Genomic DNA, 25,148 nt, shown 5'->3' with positions numbered 1-25,148 from the left:
AAGAATAAAAATGAATGGAAGAGTCCAACCAATGCTAAATAAATAAGAGTACTTTTGTGCTTAAATTTGAATCCACTATTGTGATGATCAAGTAATATCCAGCCAATTATACTCTAGCAATCCATATATTCAAAATAGCTTCCAAAGATGTCTTGTGGCTATACCCCTCAAAACATGAAATAAATATGAATACTGTGGAAGAGACTCAACTTCCAAATAGGATACATTTAGCAGAAGACTGGCCACATCCACGGCATAGTTCCATGGTTTTAAAAAATAAAGGCAAAAAGTAAATCTATGAGATACATTGTCCAAGGAAAATGTTCTCTCTTGAGTTATTTGTGCTCTATTGATCACCTTCATTTCCTTCTTGGTTCTTTTTTTTCTTCTCATTTTACACTTTCCATGTACCCTTTCTCCCCTTAGAGTTATGCTTATATTAGTTTGCTAGTATCACCTGGAGACTGTTATCTCTTCTAGCAATTGACACATTGGGAGAAGCTGCTAGTTTAGCTGGATGAATGGTTAATTGGGAACAATATTCTTCAAAGACTCCGGGGTGTTTTATTATATACAGTGTTCCCTCGTTTTTGATTTTTGGCTATGAACAGTATCACAAGCCTTCCCTTAGCACTTTAAACCCCTAAATTGCAATTTCCCATTCCCTTAGCTACCATTTAGATTATTACTCACCCTGTTTATTTATTAAAGTTTATTAAAAAAAAAATTTATTAAAGGCAAACAAAAGTTTGGCAATGACATATGACATCATCGGGCGGGAAAAACCATGGTATAGGGAAAAACCCCATGAAGTATATTTTAATTAATATTTTTGAAAAACCATGGTATAGACTTTTCTCGAAGTTTGAACCCGCGAAAATCGAGGGAACACTGTATATGTTTATCCAAAGATTTTTTAAAAACAGTGATACTGGTATCCTTCAAATCCATCTTTAGATGGAGAGGGTACAAGAGGTTCTTGACATTTCTGCTTCACCAGCAACAATAAAAATACCTTTTGAATTTAGTAATACAGTGTTCCCTCGATTTTCGCGGGTTCGAACTTCGTGAATAGCCTATACCACAGTTTTTCAAAAAATATTAATTAAAAAATACTTCGCGGGGTTTTTCCTATACAACGTTTTTTCCCGCCTGATGACATCATACGTCATTGCCAAGCTAATATTTTTTGCAAATAAATAACAAAAAAAAATATTATTGTTAATAAATAATTATGTTTATAAATATCAGGATCACTAAGTGTTTTATTCAATGGTGAGTACCAGTAATAATGGTGAGTAAATGGTTGTTAAGGGAATGGGAAATGGTAATTTAGGGGTTTAAAGTCTTAAGGGATGGCTTGTGATACTGTCCATAGCCAAAAATGGTGTATTTACTTCCACATCTCTACTTCGCGGAAATTCGACTTTCGCGGGCGGTCTTGGAACGCATCCCCCGCGAAAATCAAGGGAACACTGTAGTCATTTCCAAACATATACAGTACTCTATTGTTAGCCTATGACATTTTTCCTATTTAGGGTGACTTTCATCCTTTGCCACAGCAAATCATCCCATTTCCACAGGATGGCAGTACATGATGTTAATGTGCCAGAGGCCTTTGTGTTCTAGTGCAAGCAGTGCCTCTCATTCTTAATTCAAATTGGCAACATGGATTCCTCCTAATGTTGTCCAATTCTGTTTCTCAAAAGCCTTGGCTAGGATGGCTGATGAGAGTTGCTTTCAGCAATATCTGGAAGCTGGCCCATGGACTGCTTTTCCAACTTGTTAATTAAAACAAAATAAATTGAATAGCAAAGATCAGTTTTCTCAGCAGCAAGTGGAAGAATATGCCTCCCAGCTACAAAAAAAGAAACAGAATCTTTTAAAAGCCATGTCGAACACAAATGGAGATTTTAAAAAGAGCCAAAGTAACGTTCTCATCGGACTCTCAATACTAAAGCTTGCATCCCAATTGACGTGCCTTGTCTAGAAACAGTAGAATTATAAAACCAATATTCCCATTTTCATTCGTATAAATTCTACTTGCTGACTTGCACTCTGTGCAAAATTAAAGTACTTTTATAACTAATCAGGCTATAAGAACAAATCAAAACATCACATTAGATTTAAATGGCTTCTTAGTTTAAACATGAAGATTAAAACTGAACCTAATGAGCCTTATACAGTAACAGTATGGTCATTATTTCACTGGTATAAAAGGGACAAAGGAGGAAGTTTTTAAATATTTTGTTAAAGCAATACATCTTGCCTTGCATTAATAAGAGACCCATATCTCTTGGTTATTAGAAAATGGGAGATGAATTAGGTAATTTAAATTTTATTTGCAATTATTACAAGTGTTTATAATTGCAAACAATCATACACTTTTTAAATGATGTATTAATTAAATTACAGTATTTTTCGGTGTATTAGACGCACCTTTTTCCTCTCCCATATAGGCTGATAATTAGGATGTGTGTTACACATTGAATGTAGCTTTTCCCCCCAGACCTAACTAGCTGCTAACGATCTTCCCAGCACTTACCTTGCAGCCTCTTTCATTGTTTCTCTCTGTGAAGAATGTTTTCCAAGCCCTACGTCTTTGCAGGGTTTGTTTCATTACTCTGAGTATGTTTCTTTCTAGCCCTAACCAGGTGCTAATGATGTTCCCAGCTCTTACCACTTGCAAGCTCATTCATTGTTAATGAGAGAGAGAGAGAGAGAGAGAGAAGGCAGTGGGTGAATAACAAGCTTCTCTAGAGAAAGAAATGTGTATCTCCCATCAATTGCAATGTAAAGAAAGAAAGAAAGAAAGACAGAAAGACAGAATTACACTGCAATTGATGGGAGATACACATTTCTTTCTCTAGAGCAGTGTTTTTCAACCAGTGTGCCGCGGCACACTAGTGTGCCGCAGCACATGGTCAGGTGTGCCGCGAGAGGGGAGAGAGAAAGAGAGAGAGAAAGAGAAAGAAAGAGAGAGAGAAAGAAAGAAAGCAAGAGAGAGAGAAAGAGAAAAAAAGCAAGAGAGAAATAAAGCAAGAGAGAAAGAGCGAGAAAGCAAGCAAGAGAGAGTGAGAAAGCAAGCAAGAGAGAAAGAGAGTGAGTGAGAGAAAGAAAGCAAGAAAGAGAGAGAGAAGGAGAGGAAGGGAGAGAGAGAAATGAGAGAAAAAAGAGGGGAAGAGAAATGAGAAAATGATTGAGGCAGAGAATGAAAGGAAAGAGAGAGAAACAAAAGAGAGAGAGAATTGACTCTTGATTTAAAGCATGTGATAAAAAGCACCCAAAGAATAAAAGAGGAAAAATCCCCAGTCCTCACCTGTTTTTGGAAAGAATAAGAGAGCAACAAAAACGCCAGCCCTCACCTGTTTTTGGAAATGGTTCAAGAGTGTGTATATACACACACACACAGAGAGAGAGAGAGAGAAGGGGGTATACTATGTATAATATGTACTGTCTTTTTGTGTCATTTTGGTTGGTGGTGTGCCCCAGGATTTTGTAAATGTAACAAATGTGCCGCGGCTCAAAACAGGTTGAAAATCACTGCTCTAGAGAAGCTGGTTATTTGCCCGTCCCCTTCTCTCTCTGTCAAGTTTGAAGTTTGTAAAAAGTGTACATGGTTTTAAAAGGTATACATAGTTGTAAAAAGTATTCTGCTACACTGGTATTTTATTAAACAATATAATATTACACCATTTGGTTCAGAATGCTTTTTTCCTTGTTTTCCTCCTCTAAAATCTAGGTGCGTCTTATACACTGGAAAATAAGGTAATTGAATTCATATTGCCACCAATTCACTCACTGCAACTCAAGGAGGCTTACAGAATATAAAACCATATTAAAAACAGTAAAAACTAACAAAAAGAATGAAATAAATTAATAAAGCCAATTTAGAGCCCATATTCCCAAGGATTTTAAAGTTCTGTATTCATGTCTAATTCCAAGTTCCAGAAAATTCAACACAAGCTCAGTAAGGCTGCAGCACAAGGCTGTAATATTTACTAATTATTTAGTGAGAAACAAGCCTTATCATATTCAATAGAATGTTCTGCCATGCGAGACTGCAAGCATATTGATGAAGATAAATATTTCTCTGAAAGGGAGTTCTTCCATAACACTTGATTGCAGCCTGTTTGCCTATAAAATGTCTGGGCCACTCCTTTTCCAATAGATTAATGAAAAGCCCTCACAGTCCATATGGCATAAATTAAACAGATAAAGCTCTCCTCTCCCCCCTTTTCCCCTGGCATGGCGAGATGAAGTGACAACTGACGGTCTGGGGTTTTGAGATTCCTGCATAGCTTTTAAAGAGGCCAGCATTGCCAAAAAAAAGCTATTGTACCAGTGCTATTCGCTCGATTTAAATCTGGTGCCAGTGAATCTGCTAAGAGGAGCCCCCCTCCCCCAGTTTGCACACCACATAAAGGCAAGGTGGGCAAAAGCACCTTCTGCCACCTTCCTGTTGTGGTTAGCTCTGGCCCAGCTCCTGCCCCAAGGACTGTGGATGTGGGGGAGACATCCACATGCTGCAGGCCTGTTTTGCCCCCCGGTGGAATCTGCTGATGAAGGCTCCTCTGACCAAGAAGACATGAGTGACAGGGAGGAGGAGAGTGTGGCAGACAGCTCAGAAGGAGATCAATTATCTAGCTCCTCCTTGGATTCGGAACAAGAGTTAATGATATAGCCACGCATGCGGAGAGCGATGCATAGCAACAACAACTGAGAGATTATTATCAAAGAAAATGAGGCCACCTGTGGTTGGGTGAGGCTGTGGTAATTAGTGAGGCTGCTATAAATAGCAGTGGTTTGGCCATTGTGGAGGATTATGTGATCGTTGTGTTTCATGACTGCTTTACTGACTTTGACTTTTTGTGTGCTGATTTTCCCCCGCTTTGAAGCTAAACCAGGGCAAAGTGTGTTTCACTTTGTGAAAGAAGGAGGACTTTGAATTGCCTCACAGCTGCAAGCTAAGTATCACAGGACTGATAAGGGACTTGTATAAATTACCAGTTTGTTTGGAGATGAGTGCTCTTTGCTATACCAAAAGAGGGCTTAGTTTAAGTGAATTTTCATTATAAAGAACATTGTTTTGAATTTTCAAACGTGTGTGTGTCTGAAATTTGAACCTGTGAATTTTTGGGAGGATTCTACCAGAGAGCCCAACAGAACACCTTCCTATTCTACCCCCTTGCAGTGATTCAGTGTGAACCACAAACCCATGCTCTGCAACTTCTATTTTCACAAAGTTGGACGCCCTGTATTTGGAATCAGGGAGAAAAGTGTTTTCAGGTGGAAATGTCATTATCCTCTCCCCGATTCCAAAAACAGAGTGTGATGAGACCAAAAAAGAGCATTTGGGGCAATGAGGAGCGTGAGAAGACCAAAAAAAAAAAAAGCATCGCATTACGGGTGGTGGCCAGCTCTGGTTGGACGCCCCATTTTTAGAATCAAGGAGGAAAAGTGTTTTTGGGCCGCAGTGCCAACCAGAAAAACAATGCTCTTTTTTGGTCTCCTCATGCTCCGTTTTTGGAATTGGGGAGGAGATCGCGGCACTGCCTCATGAAAATGCTTTCCTCCCCAGGCCAAGTGATGAGTCATCTTGCCTTACATCTCCTGCACAGGGCCCACTTTTCCAACCAAGCCCCCACTTTCCGCTGGCCGCGAGTGGAAGTGATGATCCCTGCCGCCTGGAACTGTTCCAAAACACAATGTGTGGAGGCTAAAACCTCAGAGCAGTGGGGGCTGGCAGGTGGGTAGAGCTACATTCCGAGTATAAGACTCACCCAGTTTTTGACCCTCTTTTTGGGAGTAAAAAGGTTATACAGTAGTCCCTCGCTATACCGCGCTTCACCTACTGCGGCTTCACTTCATCGCGGGTTTCTGAGGAAGCCGATCGGCAGATTTAAACAGCCCGCCGAACTCAATCGGCAGGTTTAAAAAAAAATATATCTAAAATTGTAAATACTGTATTTAAATACTGTATCTAAAATAAATACTGTGTGGGAAGGGTTTATAAACACTTAAAACAATGAAAACTTACCAAACAATTACAATATAAATACTTAAATAAGTACTATCAGTCAATAAATTCCCCATCGCGGATTTCACCTATCGCGGCCAGGTCTGGAACGTAACACCAGCGATAGGTGAGGGAGTACTGTACATCTTATATTCCAAAAAATACAGTAGTTTTTCTCTTGCATGGGGAAAAATCAATTCTCTATCTCAGTGTTTCCCAACCTTGGCAACTTGAAGATATTTGGACTTCAACTCCCAGAATTCCCCAGCCAGCGAATGCTGGCTGGGGACTTCTGGGAGTTGAAGTCCAGATATCTTCAAGTTGCCAAGGTTGGGAAACACTGCTCTATCTAACTGGAAGGTACTTGAATAAATGGAACACAACATGAAGGATTCCAAATGATAACGTGTGAGTTTTACAAAAGAAGATTTACTGAATAAATTAACTGACAATATCCTGCTACTACCTGTAACAAAACAACAACAACATTCAAATATATTTTGTTCAAATGAATCTTGATCTTAGGGAATTCATTTCTCCAGCATAGTTCTCCATTTCAGTGAAATCTTCAATGCTTCCCAGAAAGGCATCCAAGTCAGCTTCCCCATGTCTGAATATCTGCATACAAAATAGAATGGTTCTATTTGCAGCAGCTAGTAACTCTCCGTTTTCCTCATGCAAAAAGCAACATGCGAGTTCAAAAGTTTTGCTTTGACGTGCTGGGCTCCTAAGTGATGCTGCAATCTCGTATATTAGAACTCCTAATGCTACTGTACCTAAGGTCCAGCTAACTGCTTGGCTGCAACTTCATAGCTCAAATCTCAGCCTATCCTATTTTCTGCACACAAAAATTTAGGATTGGGAAGGAAGATGGGGATTTGAGTTTGTTTGTTTGTTTGTTTGTTTGATTGATTAAATAATTAATTAATTAATATGCCGCCCAACTCCCAAGGGACACTGGGCGGCTTACAGCAAAAATCAACATCTAAAAAAGACAGTTTAAAAGATAATATAAAACCCGTTAATAAAAGCATACATATCCTTTGTGGCCGGATTTAGAAGATGAATAAATTTTCTTGCTACTTCCTCCCAGCCTACTTTTTACCCAGCTTGAGATCTTTATTTTGTTTGCAGAAGACAGTGCCAAAGTTTTACAATGTAAGCCGAAGGGCACTGTTACTCTACCTGGTAGGTTAAAATGGATGGAATATGCATTGCACAATCCATTCTCCTTTTGGTGGAGGTTCTTCCTTTTTCTTTCCTTCCTTTCTTGTTAGAAAATAAAATCAAGAAACACACTACAGTGATACCTCGTCTTACGAACCCCTCGTCATACAAACTTTTCGAGATACGAACCCGGGGTTTAAGATTTTTTTGCCTCTTCTTCCAAACTATTTTCACCTTATGAACCCGCCGCCACCACTGGGATGCCCACCTCCGGACTTCCGTTGCCAGCAAAGCGCCCGTTTTCGCGATGCTGGGATTCCCCTGCTGGGATTCCCCTGAAGCATCGTAAAAACCCAGAAGTCCGGAGGTGGGGTTTCCCATGGAGGGGAACCTCAGGGAAATCCCAGCAGCCCAAAAATGGGCACTTCAGCTGGCAAAAGGGATGAATTTTGGGCTTGCACACATTAATCACTTTTCCATTGATTCCTATGGGAAACATTTTCACCTTACGAACATAATCCTGGAACCAAGGAAATTCGTAAGACAAGGTATCACTGTATTTTTATCAAAAAGTCTGAACTGACTGTTGATAGAGGGATATCAAAATTAAAATCAAAATTAAGATAAGTCTCACGAGGAAGCAACAGCAATATTACTTAGACTTATATAGCTCTCTCTGAGAGGTTTACAGAATTAGCATATTGCCCCCAACAATCTGGGTCCTCATTTTTCCAACTCAGAAGGGTGGAAGGCTGAGTCAACGTTGAGCTGATGAGATTGGAACTGCCAAATTTCTGGCAACCGGCAGAGAGCAGAAGCAGCCTGCAGTACTGCATTCTAACCACCGCACCACCATGGCCCAAGGAAGTAAAGAGGAAAGTAGCAAATACTCAGCCCTAGATTAAAGTCTTATTTTATAAGGTCCTACTTCAGATGCCATTCTAATCTAATATGTAAAGCACAGGTCTTCAAACTTGGCAACTTTAAGACTTGTGGACTTCAACTCCCAGAATTCTCCAGCCAGCTATGCTGGGAGTTGAAGTCCACAAGTCTTAAAGCTGCCAAGTTTGAAGACCTCTGATGTAAAGTATAGTCTTACCCTCAATGGTTCCCATGATATGCAATCTGCTGTCCAAGAGTTTCAATTAGCTCCCATTCTCCCTTCTCTCAGAAGATGACACAAAATCCTGCCTGCTACTATTCAACTTTTATTCAAATATTTTTCTTAAATTCAATTTACAAAATGTACTTTATATTGGGTTTTAAGATTTGTTTCTTATTGTTGCTTCAGATTTTGGGATGCAATGATTTTGCACAATATTATTTAAAAATATTTAAAATAAAATAGTTTCAGAAACGTAATCATTTGACTTGTTGAAAAGTACTAAAAGGTGGCCGCATTCCAGCCAGTTTACGAATACACATGCCATTTCAGGTTCAGAGCACCATATAACATTTAATAATTTTATTGTTTTCCCAGAAAACGAAAATTATTTCATGCTTTGAAACTCACTTTTGAAACTCACTTTTCTGCATGCAGCAATTATCATGTATCAAATAATAAAATATGCCAATCAAAAGCACAATAATAAAAGAAGCCTTACTAAGCTCTCAGTTCATAAATTAAGGTTCCCAGTTTCCAAACATTGTGTTAGTCACATTTTGCATGAATTTGTTAGTCATCACATTTTTGCATGTTAATTACATTTTGCACATATTTGGCAAACGGTTGGACAAAGTTGTTCTGTTCTTATAAGCTGAGGGTGTGTGTGCGCGCGCACATATTAAGTGCATGTGGATACAGGACAAATATTCCACACATAATAAAAGCAATTATTTCCAGTTCCTTAGAATGTCCTGAAATTGCAAATAAAAAAGAGTTGGAACTATTTCAGCCTTCAGTACAAGACTGCCCCAAAGAGGCCCAGTAAAACAAGCAGTGCAGCTTATTCAAATAAAATTCCTGGGTCAGGATGTGTCTAACTCAAATATATTCTTCTGCTGCTCCGGTTCCAACATGTTTAATGTACTAAGTTAAATATTTTACTTGACATTTTTCCCATAGTGAACCTCCAGAAGGCATAAGCCTTCTACTGCAATTGAACAGGAAGACTGGAAGATCATGACCTGAAGAATGAGGAATGTGGTTGCTGTTGTTGTTGTCTTTCTTGGAAAGAGTTTTGTCTTTAATCAGGCAAAGTCGGAGAATGGAAGATAGCAATGGAAAGATAACTGACAGGGTCTTTTTCTCATATTAATCGACCATGGTATCCTTCTGCACTGGCTGGAGGGGTTGGGAGTGGGAGGCACTGTTCTTCAGTGGTTCTCCTCCTACCTCTCCGGTCGGTCGCAGTCGGTGTTAGTGGGGGGGTCAGAGGTCGACCTCTAGGTCTCTCCCTTGTGGGGTGCCTCAGGGGTCAGTCCTCCCCCCCCCCCGCTATTTAATATCTACATGAAACCGCTGGGTGAGATCATCCAAGGGCATGGGGTGAGGTATCATCAATACGCAGATGATACCCAGCTATACATCTCCACCCCATGTCCAGTCAGCGAAGCAGTGGAAGAGATATGCCGGTGCCTGGAGGCTGTTGGGGCCTGGATGGGTGTCAACAAACTCAAACTCAACCCAGACAAGACACAGTGGCTGTGGGTCTTGCCTCCCAAGGACAATTCTATCTGTCCATCCATTACCCTGGGGGGGGGGAAATGTTGACCCCCTCAGAGAGGGTTCGCAACTTGGGCGTCCTCCTCGATCCACAGCTGACATTGGAACATCATCTTTCGGCTGTGGCGAGGAGGGCGTTTGCCCAGGTTCGCCTGGTGCACCAGTTGCGGCCCTATTTGGACAGGAAGTCACTGCTCACAGTCACTCATGCCCTCATCACCTCGAGGTTCGATTACTGCAATGCTCTCTACATGGGGCTACCTTTGAAAAATGTTCGGAAACTTCAGATCGTGCAGAACGCAGCCATGAGAGCCATCGTGGGGCTTCCAAGATTCGCCCATGTTTCTTCAACACTCCGTGGCTTCCATTGGCTGCCAATCAGTTTCCAGTCACAATTCAAAGTGTTGGTCATGACTTTTAAAGCCCTACATGGCATTGGACCAGATTACCTCCGGAACTGCCTGCTACCGCACGAATCCCAGCGACCGATAAGGTCCCAGAGTTGGCCTTCACTGGGTCCCGTCGACTAAACAATGTCGTTTGGCGGGCCCCAGGGGAAGAGCCGTCTCTGTGGCGGCCCCAGCCCTCTGGAACCAACTCCCCCCGGAGATTAGAATTGCCCCCACCCTCCCTGTCTTTCGTAAACTACTCAAGACTCATTTATGCCGCCAGGCATGGGGGAGTTGAGATATTCCTAGGCCATTACAAGCTATGCATGGTATGTTTGCGTGTATGTTTGGTTTTTATAAATAAGGGTTTTTAGCTGTTTTATTATTGGATTGTCACATGCTGTTTTTATCATTGTTGTTAGCCACCCCGAGTCTACGGAGAGGGGCGGCATACAAATCCAATAAATTATTATTATTATTATTATTATTTATTATTATTAATATTCCCATACCAATGTATTTCTGCACCAGAAAAGAAGAAGTTATCTCACAGAACATATTATTTATGGGTGATGATCATATTTAAAGGGCTGGGAGAATAGGAATTTGAAAGAGCTCCTTCTACTACGAGAGCTGACATTTTCAAATACCTACCGGACATATAAAATCTAAACTGGAGTTCCAAAGAGTTGTAGTAAACTCACCAAGCATGAAATTATTCAGAGGCATGTGAATTACGACAACACTCCCACATCCTGAATGAAAGGCTGAATTCAACAACGAACCACTGATTGTTTAATTATAGTTTACTGTGCATGCCACAACAGCCTGTTCCAACTCGCAACACATTGTAAACGCCAACCCATTTCTAGTTGCATTTTTACTAGATTGTATGCTTTGAGCCCCATAATGTATTTAGGAGCTCTACACTGTTCAGATGACAAATTAAAGTCCCTTCAGTCTTGGAACAAATCAAGAGAGCTTGCAAAAGAATTGTTTATATGCATAAATGTAGAAAACCTACATGCAAGATAGGGAGGGTTAGGGGGGAGGAAGAGGAGGAGGAGGTTTGCTGACCAACCTGAAAATAGAATGGGTCGTGTCACTTAACAATTCCCTTCATGCATTATTTCAATGGATGGAGCATTCTCTTATAAAAACACCATTGATTCCAGTGAAAATATACCTTTAGATCTTCAGTTTTCTTTTTTCTCCATTTCTCTTTTCTGTTCTTCTACTTGTTCCCTTTTCGCCTTTGCTTCAAGTCTTTTCCTTTGATATACTTTAACCCCAGCAAATGCTAAGCAAAGAATTAATGTTTTAGCAGCTAAAATGTACATTAGTAGGGGAAAATTTTCCAGCACCTAAAACAAAACAAAACAAAAAATACAGTAATCACTGTGTTATTTTAATGTAATAATGTAAACAGATTAGCTAGAAAATGAACGTTTGAATTTATCAAACTCAAATTACTTGCAAGAACAGCTTTCATAGTTACAATTTTCATCACAAATTACAATGCCTTATGAGGATGATCTCAGTTAAAATACTGTACAGGCGCTTTATAATTAATTCTCTAAAAATTCCTTTGCTTGCCTTTCGTAAGCTCCTTAAAACCCACCTCTGCTGCCAGGCATGGGGGAATTGAGATGCTCTTTCCCCCTGGGCCTTTACAATTTCATGTGTGGTATGTCTGTATGTATGTTTGGTTTTTTTATATTAACGGGTTTTTTAATCATTTTTACTATTTATTGGATTATTATTGTACATTGTTTTATTACTGTTGTTAGCCGCCCCGAGTCTCCAGAGAGGGGCGGCATACAAATCCAATAAACAAACAAACAAACAAACAAATAAATTTGTGTTGGTATGGACAACATTCTTTTAACATTCCAAATAGGTTCACTAAAAAGCTAACCATAGGGAGTCCCCAATAAAGGTTTTGCTGGCTTTTACATCATCTATTAAAGAAGAACAGAATGATTTTGTAGTTTTTTATTCAAAAGGCTACAATTTTAAAAAGTGTGAAAGTTAATCTGAATCACGAAACAGAATCTGTTCCATACAAAACCAGTTTAAGCTAACCACACGGATAAAGCACAAGAGCACGCATGCCTGAAGTGTGCTGTCATTGATTGAGATACGTTCTTGCAAAGCCAGTCAAGAAACAAGATAAAGAGGCCATAGGAAGAACCTGCTATAACCTTTGTATAAAAACACAAATCATTCAGTACAGATTGTAGTTGTCTAGAATATTGTACTCTCTCAGAATAGGTATCTGTTCTGACCTAGGCTTCCTGATCAAATAATATAGCACAAATAGCATCCAAAAAGCTTATTTGATTTAACGGCTGTGAATTATTATCATTCCCAACCGTTATAAGTCCCAAACATGACAACAAGTCCAACAACAGTCTTTTGGGGAAAGGCAGATAAGCATATGCACCTTTGTCTTTCTTGACAAGCTGCCAAAGACCAATTAGCAAGAAATTTGGCAAGGCCAAACAGAAACACGGAGTCTGCAATGAAATAACATAAGTTGAACAAAGTTGCTTCCTGCAACAAGCACTTCAGTGGGCTCCACTTATATAGCCTATGGGAGGGGCCAATTATCTCCAAGCCTTACTCCCGAGTAATCCTCCTCTTCTGTAACCGTTGTTGCCTTCTAGCAGCTCTGTGCATGTGTGCATTGAGAACAGGCACCCCCTGTTCCTCTGCTTCACTCATGTCAGTCTCTGGAGGCTCTGGAGTTGGGACAGACCTCCCAGATGGCCTGGGCTTGATCCCTGCCTCTTGGCACTGAACCTTCTCCAGACTCCAGGTCTGGCCCATGTTCCTCCCCAGCCTCCTCGCTGTCCGACTCTGCTGCCAGATTCACAATACTTTTGATGTATAGAAAATAGACAGGATTGTTTCTTCCAGACTCCGTGACTAAGAAATCAGGAAACCAAAATTTAAGATACAGTGGTACCTCATGATACGAACTTAATTGGTTCCAGGAGGAGGTTCGTAAGGTGAAAAGTTCGTAAGACGAAACAATGTTTCCCATAGGAATCAATGTAAAAGCAAATAATGCGTGCAAATCCTTCAGGAAAATCCCAAACTTTAGAAGGGAGGCGAACAGAGGGCAGGGAGGAGCAGCTAAAGGGGGCGGCTGGAAGAAGCAAGGCTAGGCTAAAGGGTGAGTGGGAAGGAAGGAAGTCAGGGGGGGCGCCCCTCCCTTTTCTTTCTTCAAAAGACACCCTTTCAGTGCCTGTGCAAGCACACTGTTCTCCTACTTTTTTAAATGCAAACTCTTTCCCCCTCCAAGCCGCCCCTCCCTTTTCTTTCTTCAAAAAAGGGGGGGGAAAGAAACCCCTTCATCCCAGCAGCAGCGGCTTGGGTTCGTAAGGTGAAAATAGTTCGGAAGAAGAGGCAAAAAAATCTTAAACACCGGGTTCGTATCTCGAAAAGTTCGTTAGAAGAGGCATTCATAAGATGAGGTACCACTGTACCTACAAATTAAAAATTATCTCACCTTCCAATTCACCATCTTGATTCTGTATCACTGTAATCTTCAGTTTAGGACGTTACAGGAATGCAGGGAAAATATGTAAGAATGCAATGCTTTTTTATGAGGAGCCACCTGGGGAAGAAAGAGAAGTGGTGTATTCAAAGAACCCATTTGAATCACAGATAAATGGAAAATTGGGAAGGACAAAATCATCTGCCCAAAATAGCTCATTGATTGGTCTCAACAGATATGCATCAACAAGATGTCAATATTAGTGACATGGGCTTAATATTTAGTTATTTATTAAATTCATATTGTCAGCCATCCTCTCAATAACACTCTAGGTAGTGCATAACAATTAAATAAAACAGCAAATATAAAAATAACAGATAAAGATGTAAAAACTATATTAATAAAAACATAAAAGCCAAAAAGATACAAATCAAGTGAAGGGAGGAGAAGAATGCCCCCCTCAACAATAGAGCCCTCAAAGCAAGTCTCTGGTACCCTGGGAGTCCCACGTCTGATAAGATAACCAGGTCTTGAGGGCTTATGGAGTTTCTGCTTATGCAGAATGCAGCTACGAGAGCAATCATGGGCTTTCCCAAATATGCCCATGTCACACCAACACTCCGCAGTCTGCATTGGTTGCCGGTCAGTTTCCGGTCACAATTCAAAGTGTTGGTTATGACCTATAAAGCCCTTCATGGCACTGGACCAGAATATCTCCAGGACCGCCTTCTGCCGCACGAATCCCAGCGACCAGTTAGGTCCCACAGAGTTGGCCTTCTCCGGGTCCCGTCAACTAAACAATGTCGTTTGGCAGGACCCAGGGGAAGAGGGGCCACCTTCTCTGTGGTGGCCCCGACCCATTGGAACCAACTCCCCCCAGATATCAGAGTTGCCCCCGCCCTCCTAGCCTTTCGTAAGCTCCTTAAAACCCACCTCTGTCGTCAGGCATGGGGGAATTGACATGTTCCCTTCCCCTAGCTTATAAAATTTATGCATGGTACGTTAGTATGTATGATTGGTTTTAATATGTGGTGTTTTTTAAATTAACTTAAATATTAGATTTGTTTTACATTGTATTGTTATTGCTGTGAGCCGCCCCGAGTCTGCGGAGAGGGGCGGCATACAAATCTGATTAAACTTAAACTTAAACTTCAAAAGGTTGGAGTTGATCTCATTTCAGGGGCAGGAGAGGATGTTCCCATAAGTAAGAATTCCCAACAAACACACTTCTCCTCAAATACAAAGCATTTAAGAAAGGGAAATGTGGTTCCACGGAGGGACAAGATCATTGACCAGTTGCAGTATAAACAGCCAAGACTTGACTTGGTTGGTGACAGGGATCATATCCATCGGCAAATGGCTATTCAGCAGCTATTAAGAGAGGGGGAAAAGAACAACAAAAAAGAAAGCCTCAATGGCAACAATTAATCTATTAGTTAAAAAATACTGGTCAAGTGGTAACTGCACAGCTGTGGGCTCCAATTCATTTAATGCTAAATGCATATAAACCCTACTGAAAACCCTACTGTAGGATATTGATTACAGCTAACTTGTTTTTAGAGTAGGGAATCACAACTAACTTCTGCTCAGTTTCTACTACCTGGAGTCTCTATAACAGCGGTCCCCAAACTACGGCCCATGGGTGAGTGACAGGAGCACAGATACATACCTTTATTTTAATTAAATTCTCTCCCTAATGTTCCTTCAAAAAGTACACCACCAATTATATTTCTAACTTATTAATCATTATGCCAAAGTGCTTCCTTCTTTCTTTATTACATTTTTCTATAAACCAAGAAAACCTTGTATAGCCAATCAGATGTTAACAAAAGAAAATTAAAAACAAAACATAAACATATATGAATTTCAGATTTCTTCCCCCCCTCTAAATAGTATGTTCCCATTTTGTTTTTTACTTTAAAATAAGGTATGTGCAGTGTGCATAGGGATTTGTTCATAGTTTTTTTTAATAGTCCGGCCCTCCAACAGTTCGAGGGACAATGAACTGGCCCCCTATGTAAAAAGTTTGGGGACCTCTGCTCTATAAAGATTCCAATAATGCTTCTTACACCTTGTATTTGCAGTACTGGCAGTGACCTTCAATTTTAATGCTAAGTGAGTGAATGGATTTTTAAACAATGTTGTGATTGAATACAACGTCAAATAAAGCAGACATAAGCTGTCTAAAAGAAGGGCTACTATATTTTATTGGAATAAGTTATAGACTTGAACAAATTCCAAACAAGTTTGGAGACAGTTTTAACTTGCTAAGACCTTATGTATCTTCCATTAAAGATTTCTCCTTTGGCAAAATATTGAAACTCAGCCCTCTATAGGCATGGGCACCAATAGAAGCTTCCTGCCGTCATCAAAATGATGAAATGGGATAGTGCTTGCTTTATTGACCCCCTCAGAGAGGGTTCGCAACTTGGGCGTCTTCCTCAATCCACAGCTGACATTGGAACATCATCTTTCGGCTGTGGCGAGGAGCGCGTTTGCCCAGGTTCGCCTGGTGCACCAGTTGCGGCCCTATTTGGACAAGGAGTCATTGCTCACGGGTGCTCATGCCCTCATCACCTCGAGGTTCGATTACTGCAACGCTCTCTACATGGGGCTACCTCTGAAAAGTGTTCGGAAACTTCAGATCGTGCAGAATGCAGCAGCGAGAGCCATTGTGGGACTTCCTAGATTCGCCCACGTTTCTACAACACTCTGTGGCCTGCACTGGCTGCCGATCAGTTTCCGGTCACAACTCAAAGTGTTGGTTATGACCTTTAAAGCCCTACATAGCAATGGACCAGAGTACCTCCGGAACTGCCTGCTACCGCATGAATCCCAGCGACCGATAAGGTCCCACAGAGTTGGCCTTCTCCGGGTCCCGTCGACTAAACAATGTCGTTTGGTGGGCCCCAGGGGAAGAGCCTTCTCTGTGGCGGTCCGGGCCCTCTGGAATCAACTCCCCCCGGAGATTAGAACAGCCCCCACCCTCCTTGTCTTTTGCAAATTATTCAAGACCCACCTATGTCGCCAGGCATGGAGGAACTGAGACACTTCTCCCAGGCTTTTATATTTTATGTTTGGTATGTATGTGCTGTATGGTTTTAATTGTTGGGGTTTTATATATCTTTTCTTTTAATATTAGATTTGTTTACTGTTATATTGTTTTTATTATTGTTGTGAGCCACCCCGAGTCTTTGGAGAGGGGCGGCATACAAATCTAATAAATTGAATTGAATTGAATTTATGACTGTCCAAAACTGCTTGTGTCATTCTGATACCAGCAACCCCAATCTTCTCTGGACCACCACAGTGTCTAGATGCATGTTAAAATCATACAGAATCCCAATTTATTGCTTATATATCTATCTGACTTTAGATGAATTAAACCAGCAGATTCTACTGACCAAAAGGCATTTGCAAAAATTTAAGGAGCTGCACCTAAGTTACAACCACTAACTTGGCCAAAGGATAATCTATTCAAAATCCTCCAAATTTGGTATATTACTTGCCAAGCTGCCTACAAACTGCTTGAAACTCAACAACTGGGCTTCAACTTACCCACCCAATTCTTAGCCAATAGAAATCAAGTAGGAATAGTTAAGTTTAATTTGATTGGCTCTCCCAATATAAAATTGAATTGAGAAATCTTTTGTGTTAATAATGTAGAATAAAATATTCAATAAAGGAAAACAGCAATGAAAACTGAGCACTAATGACAACATTTTTACTATTAAATTTGAGAAAAAATTATCCTGTTTATATTCTAGATTCCATATTCCCCTGCCCATTTTCTGAAACCAAAAAACCATTTCGACTCTTTCCTGGAATCTGATTTTTTTCATTCTAGAGCAAAAATTCTGAAATGGATATGACAGCAGCAAACAAACATATTCTTTCTACATTGCTCAGTACTGTACTCTTTTAAACAATCTTGATTTATTTATCCTGCTTTATACAGAAAATTCTGTTTTGAATCAAAGTCTCTTCTGAAAACAAATTTATAAACCCATTTATATTCGAAATAAATTAAGGATTTCAAGGGAAACTTAATTCTAAACATATTAATGTTACATGTTACATATTTCACTGCAAGTTTATTCCAAAAATATTTATATTTATTTCTATTGACCTTTCTGTCAAGTTCCAGGACTTTCTCCCAGTTCTGTTTTCATCTTTATGTCTCTGCCAAAACCCTGCATGGAAAGCCATTTATTTTTTAAAATGTTCTTTAGTGATAATTCATAAAGACTTTTCAAAATTATGTTCTTGAGGCCCTTATAATCATATAGATATATGAAGTTCCATATTTATCTTTCCCCTCAAAGATCAGTTAATGGATTGATATATGATCACAGTTTGTTTTCCTACAGCGGCAATGTTTCTCCTAATAAAATAACAAGACTTAATGCTATGCCAGTTTATATTGTTTATTTATTTGGAAGATTTATATTTCTGCTCATTTCACAAATAAGACTCTGAGAAACTTACATATAACTAAAAATAGAAAAAAAACAAAGAAACCGATAGCAACTACACATAAAACTACAATATAGGCAAGACACAACATATTCCAGTGCAAATATTATACTGTATTATATAATATTATTTCAGAATGAGTTCAACCAGTGTTCTGGCTCAAAGCCACAAGGGGGAAGTAACAACTAGGTTTCCAAGTTCTTATGAAAAACTAATAGGGTCAAGGCCATTCAAATTAATCCATAAAGTCTGGTTAATATAACAACCTGGATAAAATAATAGCATTATAAATAATTGATATTTATCTATAAACTAAAGCTATACAATGTTTCACATTTGATTTTCAAAAGGTGTTTCATAGTATATAGATATAAAAGCTATTAAAGCATCCATATATGCTTTCTGGCATCACAGCTGCAGTTACTATGTCTTTAAAAATCTACTTAAGGCTTTCAGCAGAGACTTATAAAACGAAACGAAAAGGCTTCAGGTTGGGAGAAAAGAAGTACTGAAATATATTGGAAAATATATGTGCATATTAATTTAGTTTTAATTAAATAAAATTAAATTTAGTTTTTCTTTTGAGTCCATCAGCGAATGACTACGGCATGACTGAATGCAGCCTACATTCAAAATATTGTTCAGCTCTGTGTTATATACTATGGATAAGATACATAATCAAATGTTAAAACTTTCCAAAAAGTGAAGACTTTGATCAAAATTAGCCCATCACTGGAGCCTGAAATATAAGACAACAGGATAGTAAATTTCTCATGACATTCTAATAGGGAAAAAAAGGCACAATGTGGACTGGATTATATTACTGTTATGTGAAATAAGAGCTGATGGAACAATTGTACCTAATTAGTATACTCCAGGTCAAACTGTATGGAAACATCAAGGAGCATATTGAAAGCTCCTTTTTTGAGTCCTGTATTGTTCAACCTACAGTATTTCAATGAGGCTCAGATGGTTAGAAAATATAAAAGTTTCAGATTACACAAAAAAGAGGGGAATAACAAAACACCTTAGAGCAGTGTTTCCCAAACTTGGCAACTTGAAGATATCTGGACTTCAACTCCCAGAATTCGCTGGCTGGGGAATTCTGGGAGTTGAAGTCCAAATATCTTCAAGTTGCCAACGTTGGGAAACTGCTTTATGGTTCTGACTTTCAACTTAGATATAGCGTGCTCTCACACTAAAATAAACCTCAATGTGATTGACTCATTTGTTACTAGGCACAGAACTGCAAATTTAGACTGCGAGGATGTAAATATTTTAATTGGTAACACAAAATGCAAAGTTCCGTGGTAAAATTGACTTTTATTTCGTAAACAATTCCATAGAATAAATATATAGAGCTGGGCACTTTCAGTACAATTGTTTGTATTCAGAAGTCTATTTTATTTGATTCCTCTACTCCTCCAAAAACTGAACCACTAGCACTCTTACATGAGATAAGCGCTATTTATTTCCGGAGAAAGCTACATGGCCTGGCCTGGCTTGCAACATACTCCGCTATCTACAACGATGATTTGGAAAACGGCTAAACCTATGCAAGGAGGAAGCAACTATAACTTCCCTTATGTCTGCCTAGTCTGAATTGTGGAACTGAATTCCACGTACGCTGAGATGCTAAACTATGTGCCTTGGTGTCCAACAAAATTAACTCCAAATGCAGATTTGCTGCTAGGAGATTCTGAATTGCAGACCAAAGAATGTACAAATCATTGCTCCTAATGCAATGTAAAGATTAAACTATGAAACATAAAGTCGACAGCACCGTCACTTTTCATGCTATGCTTTCTGTTTAAATTAGAGTTTGTGGTAAATAAGCCTACGACGCCGTGTAATTTGTTATGAGAAAGATACAGTACCTTAATAGTGAGGAGCCATTAAACACAGGAAACTACAAGAGCCTACGACTCCCAAGAACCCTTGCTGCCACGGAATCCAATACGTCAGCAAAGAAAAAAACCCGTAGATGTTAACCCTTTCAGTACTTGTCCTGCGAAGGAAGTTGAGATTTCAGTATCCTGTTAAGGGGGGGGGGGGGCTTCCTCTTTTACTATTACTAGGATTGAAGGCAGAAGCACGTTCTCTCTTCTAAATAGAATAACAATCAAAATAAGAACTGGAAGGAAACCTTGTAGGTTATCATGCTAAAGCAGGAGACTCTTTTTTTAAAAAAGGGCTGTGAAAATATTTGGATTTAAACTCCTTCAACTCCTACACTCTACAACTACACACAATAAGTTTTTCCCCCCAAACGCCATCCCTCTGATAAACGAATAATTCCCTCAACTCTTTCAAACTATTCATTAAGTCTCCGCTATTAATTATTTATTTATTTATTTATTTATTTATTTATTTGATTATTTGATTGATTTGATTTGACTCAGGGTGGCTTACAACATATTAGCAATAACACTTTTTAACAGAGCCAGCATATTGCCCCCACAATCCGGGGTCTCATTTTACTTACTACTTACTCAAACTACTTACTAGTTTTTTTTCTCATCATTCCTATCACCCATTTCCTCCCACTGTAACTTGTTGCTTGTATCCTTAAGATTTTTTATTAATATTGATTGTTTCCTCATTGCTTATTTGACCCCATGACAATTTTTAAATGTTATACCTCATGATTCTTGACAAATGTAACTTTTTCTTTTATGTACACTGAGAGCATGTGCACCAAATATAAATTTCTTTTGTGTCCAATCACACTTGGCCAATAAAGAATTCCATTCTATTCTATTCTATTCTATTCTATAGTACCATTTCTGAAAAGTGGCTGCCCAGTCTCTTCTTGAAAGCCTCCAGTGATGAAGCTCCCACAATGTCTGAAGACAAGTTGTTCCACTGATTGATTCTTCTCATGTCAGAACACTTCTTCCTTATTTCTTGATTGAATCTCTCCTTGTTCAGTTTCCACCCATTGTTCCTTTGGGTGCTTTGGAAAATAGGTTGTCCCTCTCCCCTCCGTGACGGCCCCTCAAATATTGGAACACTGTTATTATGTCACCCCTGTTCCTTCTTTTAACTAGACATGCTTGTTTTTTTTTTCCAAATTCAAATTAATTTGGATGTTTAGTGCACCTTCCCATGTGAATAGGAGTTACAGTAAAACAGTGAAAATCTACAAGCTCACAAATGCTCATTTTTGCCTTTCTGCTTTGACTATAATGTCCTGCTGGGTGTGATATGTGAACTCCATTATGGTTCAGCACAAACAGATCAATTTTGAGTTGTTAAACAAGCCATGTTTAAAACTGGTTAACACAGTCACTAAAGCAGGCATGGATGCGTCACACCCAGTTTAGCAAAAGGGAGGGGGGAGTTACAATACATCACATACTGCTGTGATCACCTGAGTTTGTCAGCCCTGTACTAAAGTGAACAAAGCATATCGGTTTAGCCAGCCTAATATCAAATGGTTTCTACAATAGGTGGTTTACTTTCAAAGATGGGTCATGCGGGAGGAATGACAGAGAACTGTCCTGAGCTTGTTTTTCACACTATCCTCTCAGACAGTTTACAAAAGATTTAAATGCAATACTGTTTTGATTAAATAGCAAAACAAAAGCAATATTAACCTTTGCTAATTCCTTAAAGGAAGCTGATAATGAAAGAGCACTTTGAATATTTTGGTCTAAAGTTTACAATAAGAAACTGGACAAATGGTGCACCAGTTGCGGCCCTATTTGGACAGGGAGTCATTGTTCACAGTCACTCATGCACTCATCACCTCGAGGTTCGATTACTGCAACACTCTCTACATGGGGCTACCTTTGAAAAGTGTTCGGAAACTTCAGATCATGCAGAATGCGGCTGCGAGAGCCATCGTGGGGCTTCCTAGATTCGCCCACGTTTCTGCAACACTCCGTGGCCTGCACCGGCTGCCGATCGGTTTCCAGTCACAATTCAAAGTGTTGGTAATGACCTTTAAAGCCCTACATGGCATTGGGCCAGAATGCATCTGGAACCGCCTCCTACCGCACGAATCCCAGCGGCCAATAAGGTCCCACAGAGTTGGCCTTCTCTGGGTCCCGTCAACCAAACAATGTCATTTGGTGGGCCCCAGGGGAAGACCCTTCTCTGTGGCGGCCCCAGCCCTCTGAATCAACTACCCCCAGAGATTAGAACAGCCCCCACCCTCCTTGTCTTTCGCAAATTACTTAAGACCCACCTTTGTCACCAGGCATGGGGGAGTTAAAATATTATTTCCCCTAGGCCATTACAAGTTATGTATGGTAGGTTTGTGTGTGTGTAATGTTTGGTTTTTATAATAAGGGTTTTTAGTTGTTTTATTAATTGGATTGTTACATGTTGTTTTTATTATTGTTGTTAACCACCCCAAGTCTGCGGAGAGGGGTGGCATACAAATCCAATAAATAATAATAATAATAATAATAATAATAATAATAATAATTGCTTTGTTTCTTTTTATCCTGCTTTTCACTGATAAATTTGTTTTGGGTTACTTGATAGAAGCAGATACCTTGAGTTACAGAAAAATGTTAGAAAATGCTGTAGAGCTGACAATTTGATGAGACAAATTTACCTATCTAATCAAATCCTCAACCAAACAGGATCAGGTTCTTTAATCTGAAATTTCCTTTAATTTGTAGTCAGGTTTTTAGCAAACATAAGTGATTGGGTTTTCTTCAAAAGCTTGTTTTTTCAGGCTGGACTGCTAAATTATGAAACAGGGAAGTATGAAACTCTTCTATTGATTCATGATTTGCCAAATGATTTATTTCAGCAACAAAGTTTTTAGTATTTGGCATGACTTATTCAAAGACATTTCATTGCCTATCTTTCTTTTCTCAATGACTTCCTGTTAAGTTGAACATGCTCACAAACATGCTAACACCTAACAATTTATTTATTTATTTATTTATTTATTACTTGGATTTGTATGCCGCCCCTCTCCGAAGACTCGGGGCGGCTCACAACATGTAGAAACAAATCATAAGTAATCAAACAATTTAAAATTTTAAAGATTTAAAAAAAAACCCATATACTAACAGACACACACACAAGCATACCATATATAAATTAAACGTGCCCAGGGGGAGATGTTTCAATTCCCCCATGCCTGACGGCAAAGGTGGGTTTTAAGAAGTTTACCGAAGGCAGGAAGAGTAGGGGCAGTTCTAATCTCCGGGGGGAGTTGGTTCCAGAGGGCCGGTGCCGCCACAGAGAAGGCTCTTCCCCTGGGGCCCGCCAACCGACATTGCTTAGTTGACGGGACCCGGAGAAGGCCCACTCTGTGGGACCTAATTGGTCGCTGGGATTCGTGCGGCAGGAGGCGGTCTCGGAGATATTCTGGTCCAGTGCCATGAAGGGCTTTAAAGGTCATAACCAACACTTTGAATTGTGACCGGAAACTGATCGGCAGCCAATGCAGACTGCGGAGTGATGGAGAAACATGGGCATACCTAGGTAAGCCCATGACTGCTCTCGCAGCTGCATTTTGCACGATCTGAAGTTTCCGAACACTTTTCAAAGGTAGCCCCATGGTATTGCCATACAATGGTATGGCAATGGTATTCTCTAAGGCTACTGGGTTGAATCTATACACAGATACTCATTATTTATTTGAAATAATTATTTTGCTGAAAAATAAGGGAATTTTAAAATTAGATGTCATAATCTTAGGTAGTAAAAACACTGTACCAAGTTTTTTATGGTACAATAAAGTTAAGGTAAAAGTAGATTTTAAGAATCATTATATCATATGTGCCATATGTGACATCTAAATCCAAATTGTGCCTAAAATGCCTTTATGAGTCTCAGCATGTGAAGCATTTTACAGGGGGAAAAAACCAGTAAGTAAAATGGTTATCTTACTGAGAATTGTTGGAACAGGAACATGGCAAAATATGAGGTGATGAGAGGATTTTACTGCAGAGGGATTTAACTACAACTAGACAGTCCATGACTCCTTGGGACATCATTTCAGAGATATTTCCTTACTACCGGTAGATTCCTTAGTGCCTTCAGCAGAGAAAGAACTTCTAATAAGCTGCCTTCAGTGGAAAAAATGGGATACAATCAGAGAAGTATCTGCCTTGAAAATGGAACATGTTGTACCTTTTAGCACAAACATCAGTACAGGAAATGTTTTGTGACATTTGCATTAAGTCATAAACTGTTTTATGATCATTTTTACATCCTGAAACTTTTATAAAACTTATTCTCTATACTTTATGTCACTTGTTTATTTTCTAATATTTTTAATTTTTATCTTGTCAAAAAAAACAATTAAATTGGTTTTTTTTAATGAAAAATGCTAAAAATCTTCAATTCTCTAAAAATAATTGCATTTTGCATTAATTTATCTTTATTAAAAAGTGGAAGGAGCACAGAAAAGCCCTGGTAGTGATAAGCATTTCCATTGTTCATATTGGTCAAATATGTTGCTTCTTAGAGCAGGGGTCTCCAATCTTGGCAATTTTAAGCCTGGCAGACTTCAACTACCAACTCTAGTGGTTGAAGTCCACCAGGCTTAAAGTTGCCAAGAGACCCCTGTCTTAGAGCATGATGTTACATCCTTGTATCCTAAATACTAGCAATTTTCCAATTGTGTAGAGACTTTACAAGGTTTTGGTTCCCCATAATCAGGTTCCTGATTGTCTTCTGATGTTTGGTAAAAGGTGATTAATTTACAGGCTGAATATACATTTAAATTCAGGTACTGGAGTGAGATTCAGAACATTAGCATTTCCAAAAAAAAGTTTGTTCAGCCCTTACATTCTAAAGATGTTTCCAGAACTCCAGTATAATACATTGTCTGCCACACGCTAGAAGAATTCAAATAGCTTCCTTTTTTCTTTCTTTACATTAAGAAATTTTATTTATTAAGCAAAGTTCAATTAATCACCACGAAGACTACTTAAAGATAAGCTTCTAAAGAAA

The 25,148-nt window shown here is 39.3% G+C and overlaps 1 protein-coding gene across 6 annotated transcripts in view; it reads right to left on the bottom strand.

The window, feature by feature from the left end:
* SMIM11 (small integral membrane protein 11) overlaps positions 1-20,220 on the bottom strand; it is a 49,954-nt gene extending 29,734 nt beyond the window's left edge. For 4 of the 6 annotated variants that reach the window (XR_011558991.1, XR_011558990.1, XR_011558992.1 and 1 more), the window contains exons 1-3: positions 20,099-20,220; positions 13,758-13,865; positions 11,427-11,604 (exon numbers count right to left, since the gene is read on the bottom strand). Coding sequence is in view for 3 of the 6 variants with exons in the window: in XM_070750368.1 (XP_070606469.1) it covers positions 11,437-11,604; positions 13,758-13,772 (183 nt within the window). In the remaining 3 variants the exon portion in view is untranslated. Of the gene's footprint in view, positions 1-6,428; positions 6,638-11,426; positions 11,605-13,757; positions 13,866-20,098 lie in introns of those variants that run through there. The other 2 variants (XM_070750366.1, XM_070750367.1) reach the window with 2 other exon arrangements.
* Between the last annotated feature and the right edge of the window lie 4,928 nt (positions 20,221-25,148).

This window comes from Erythrolamprus reginae, chromosome 4 (genome assembly GCF_031021105.1).
Source record: "Erythrolamprus reginae isolate rEryReg1 chromosome 4, rEryReg1.hap1, whole genome shotgun sequence".
NCBI classification, from domain to species: domain Eukaryota; kingdom Metazoa; phylum Chordata; class Lepidosauria; order Squamata; family Dipsadidae; genus Erythrolamprus; species Erythrolamprus reginae.
Note: the sequence above shows the minus strand (reverse complement) of the source record. Positions and strands in the feature narration are given on the sequence as shown.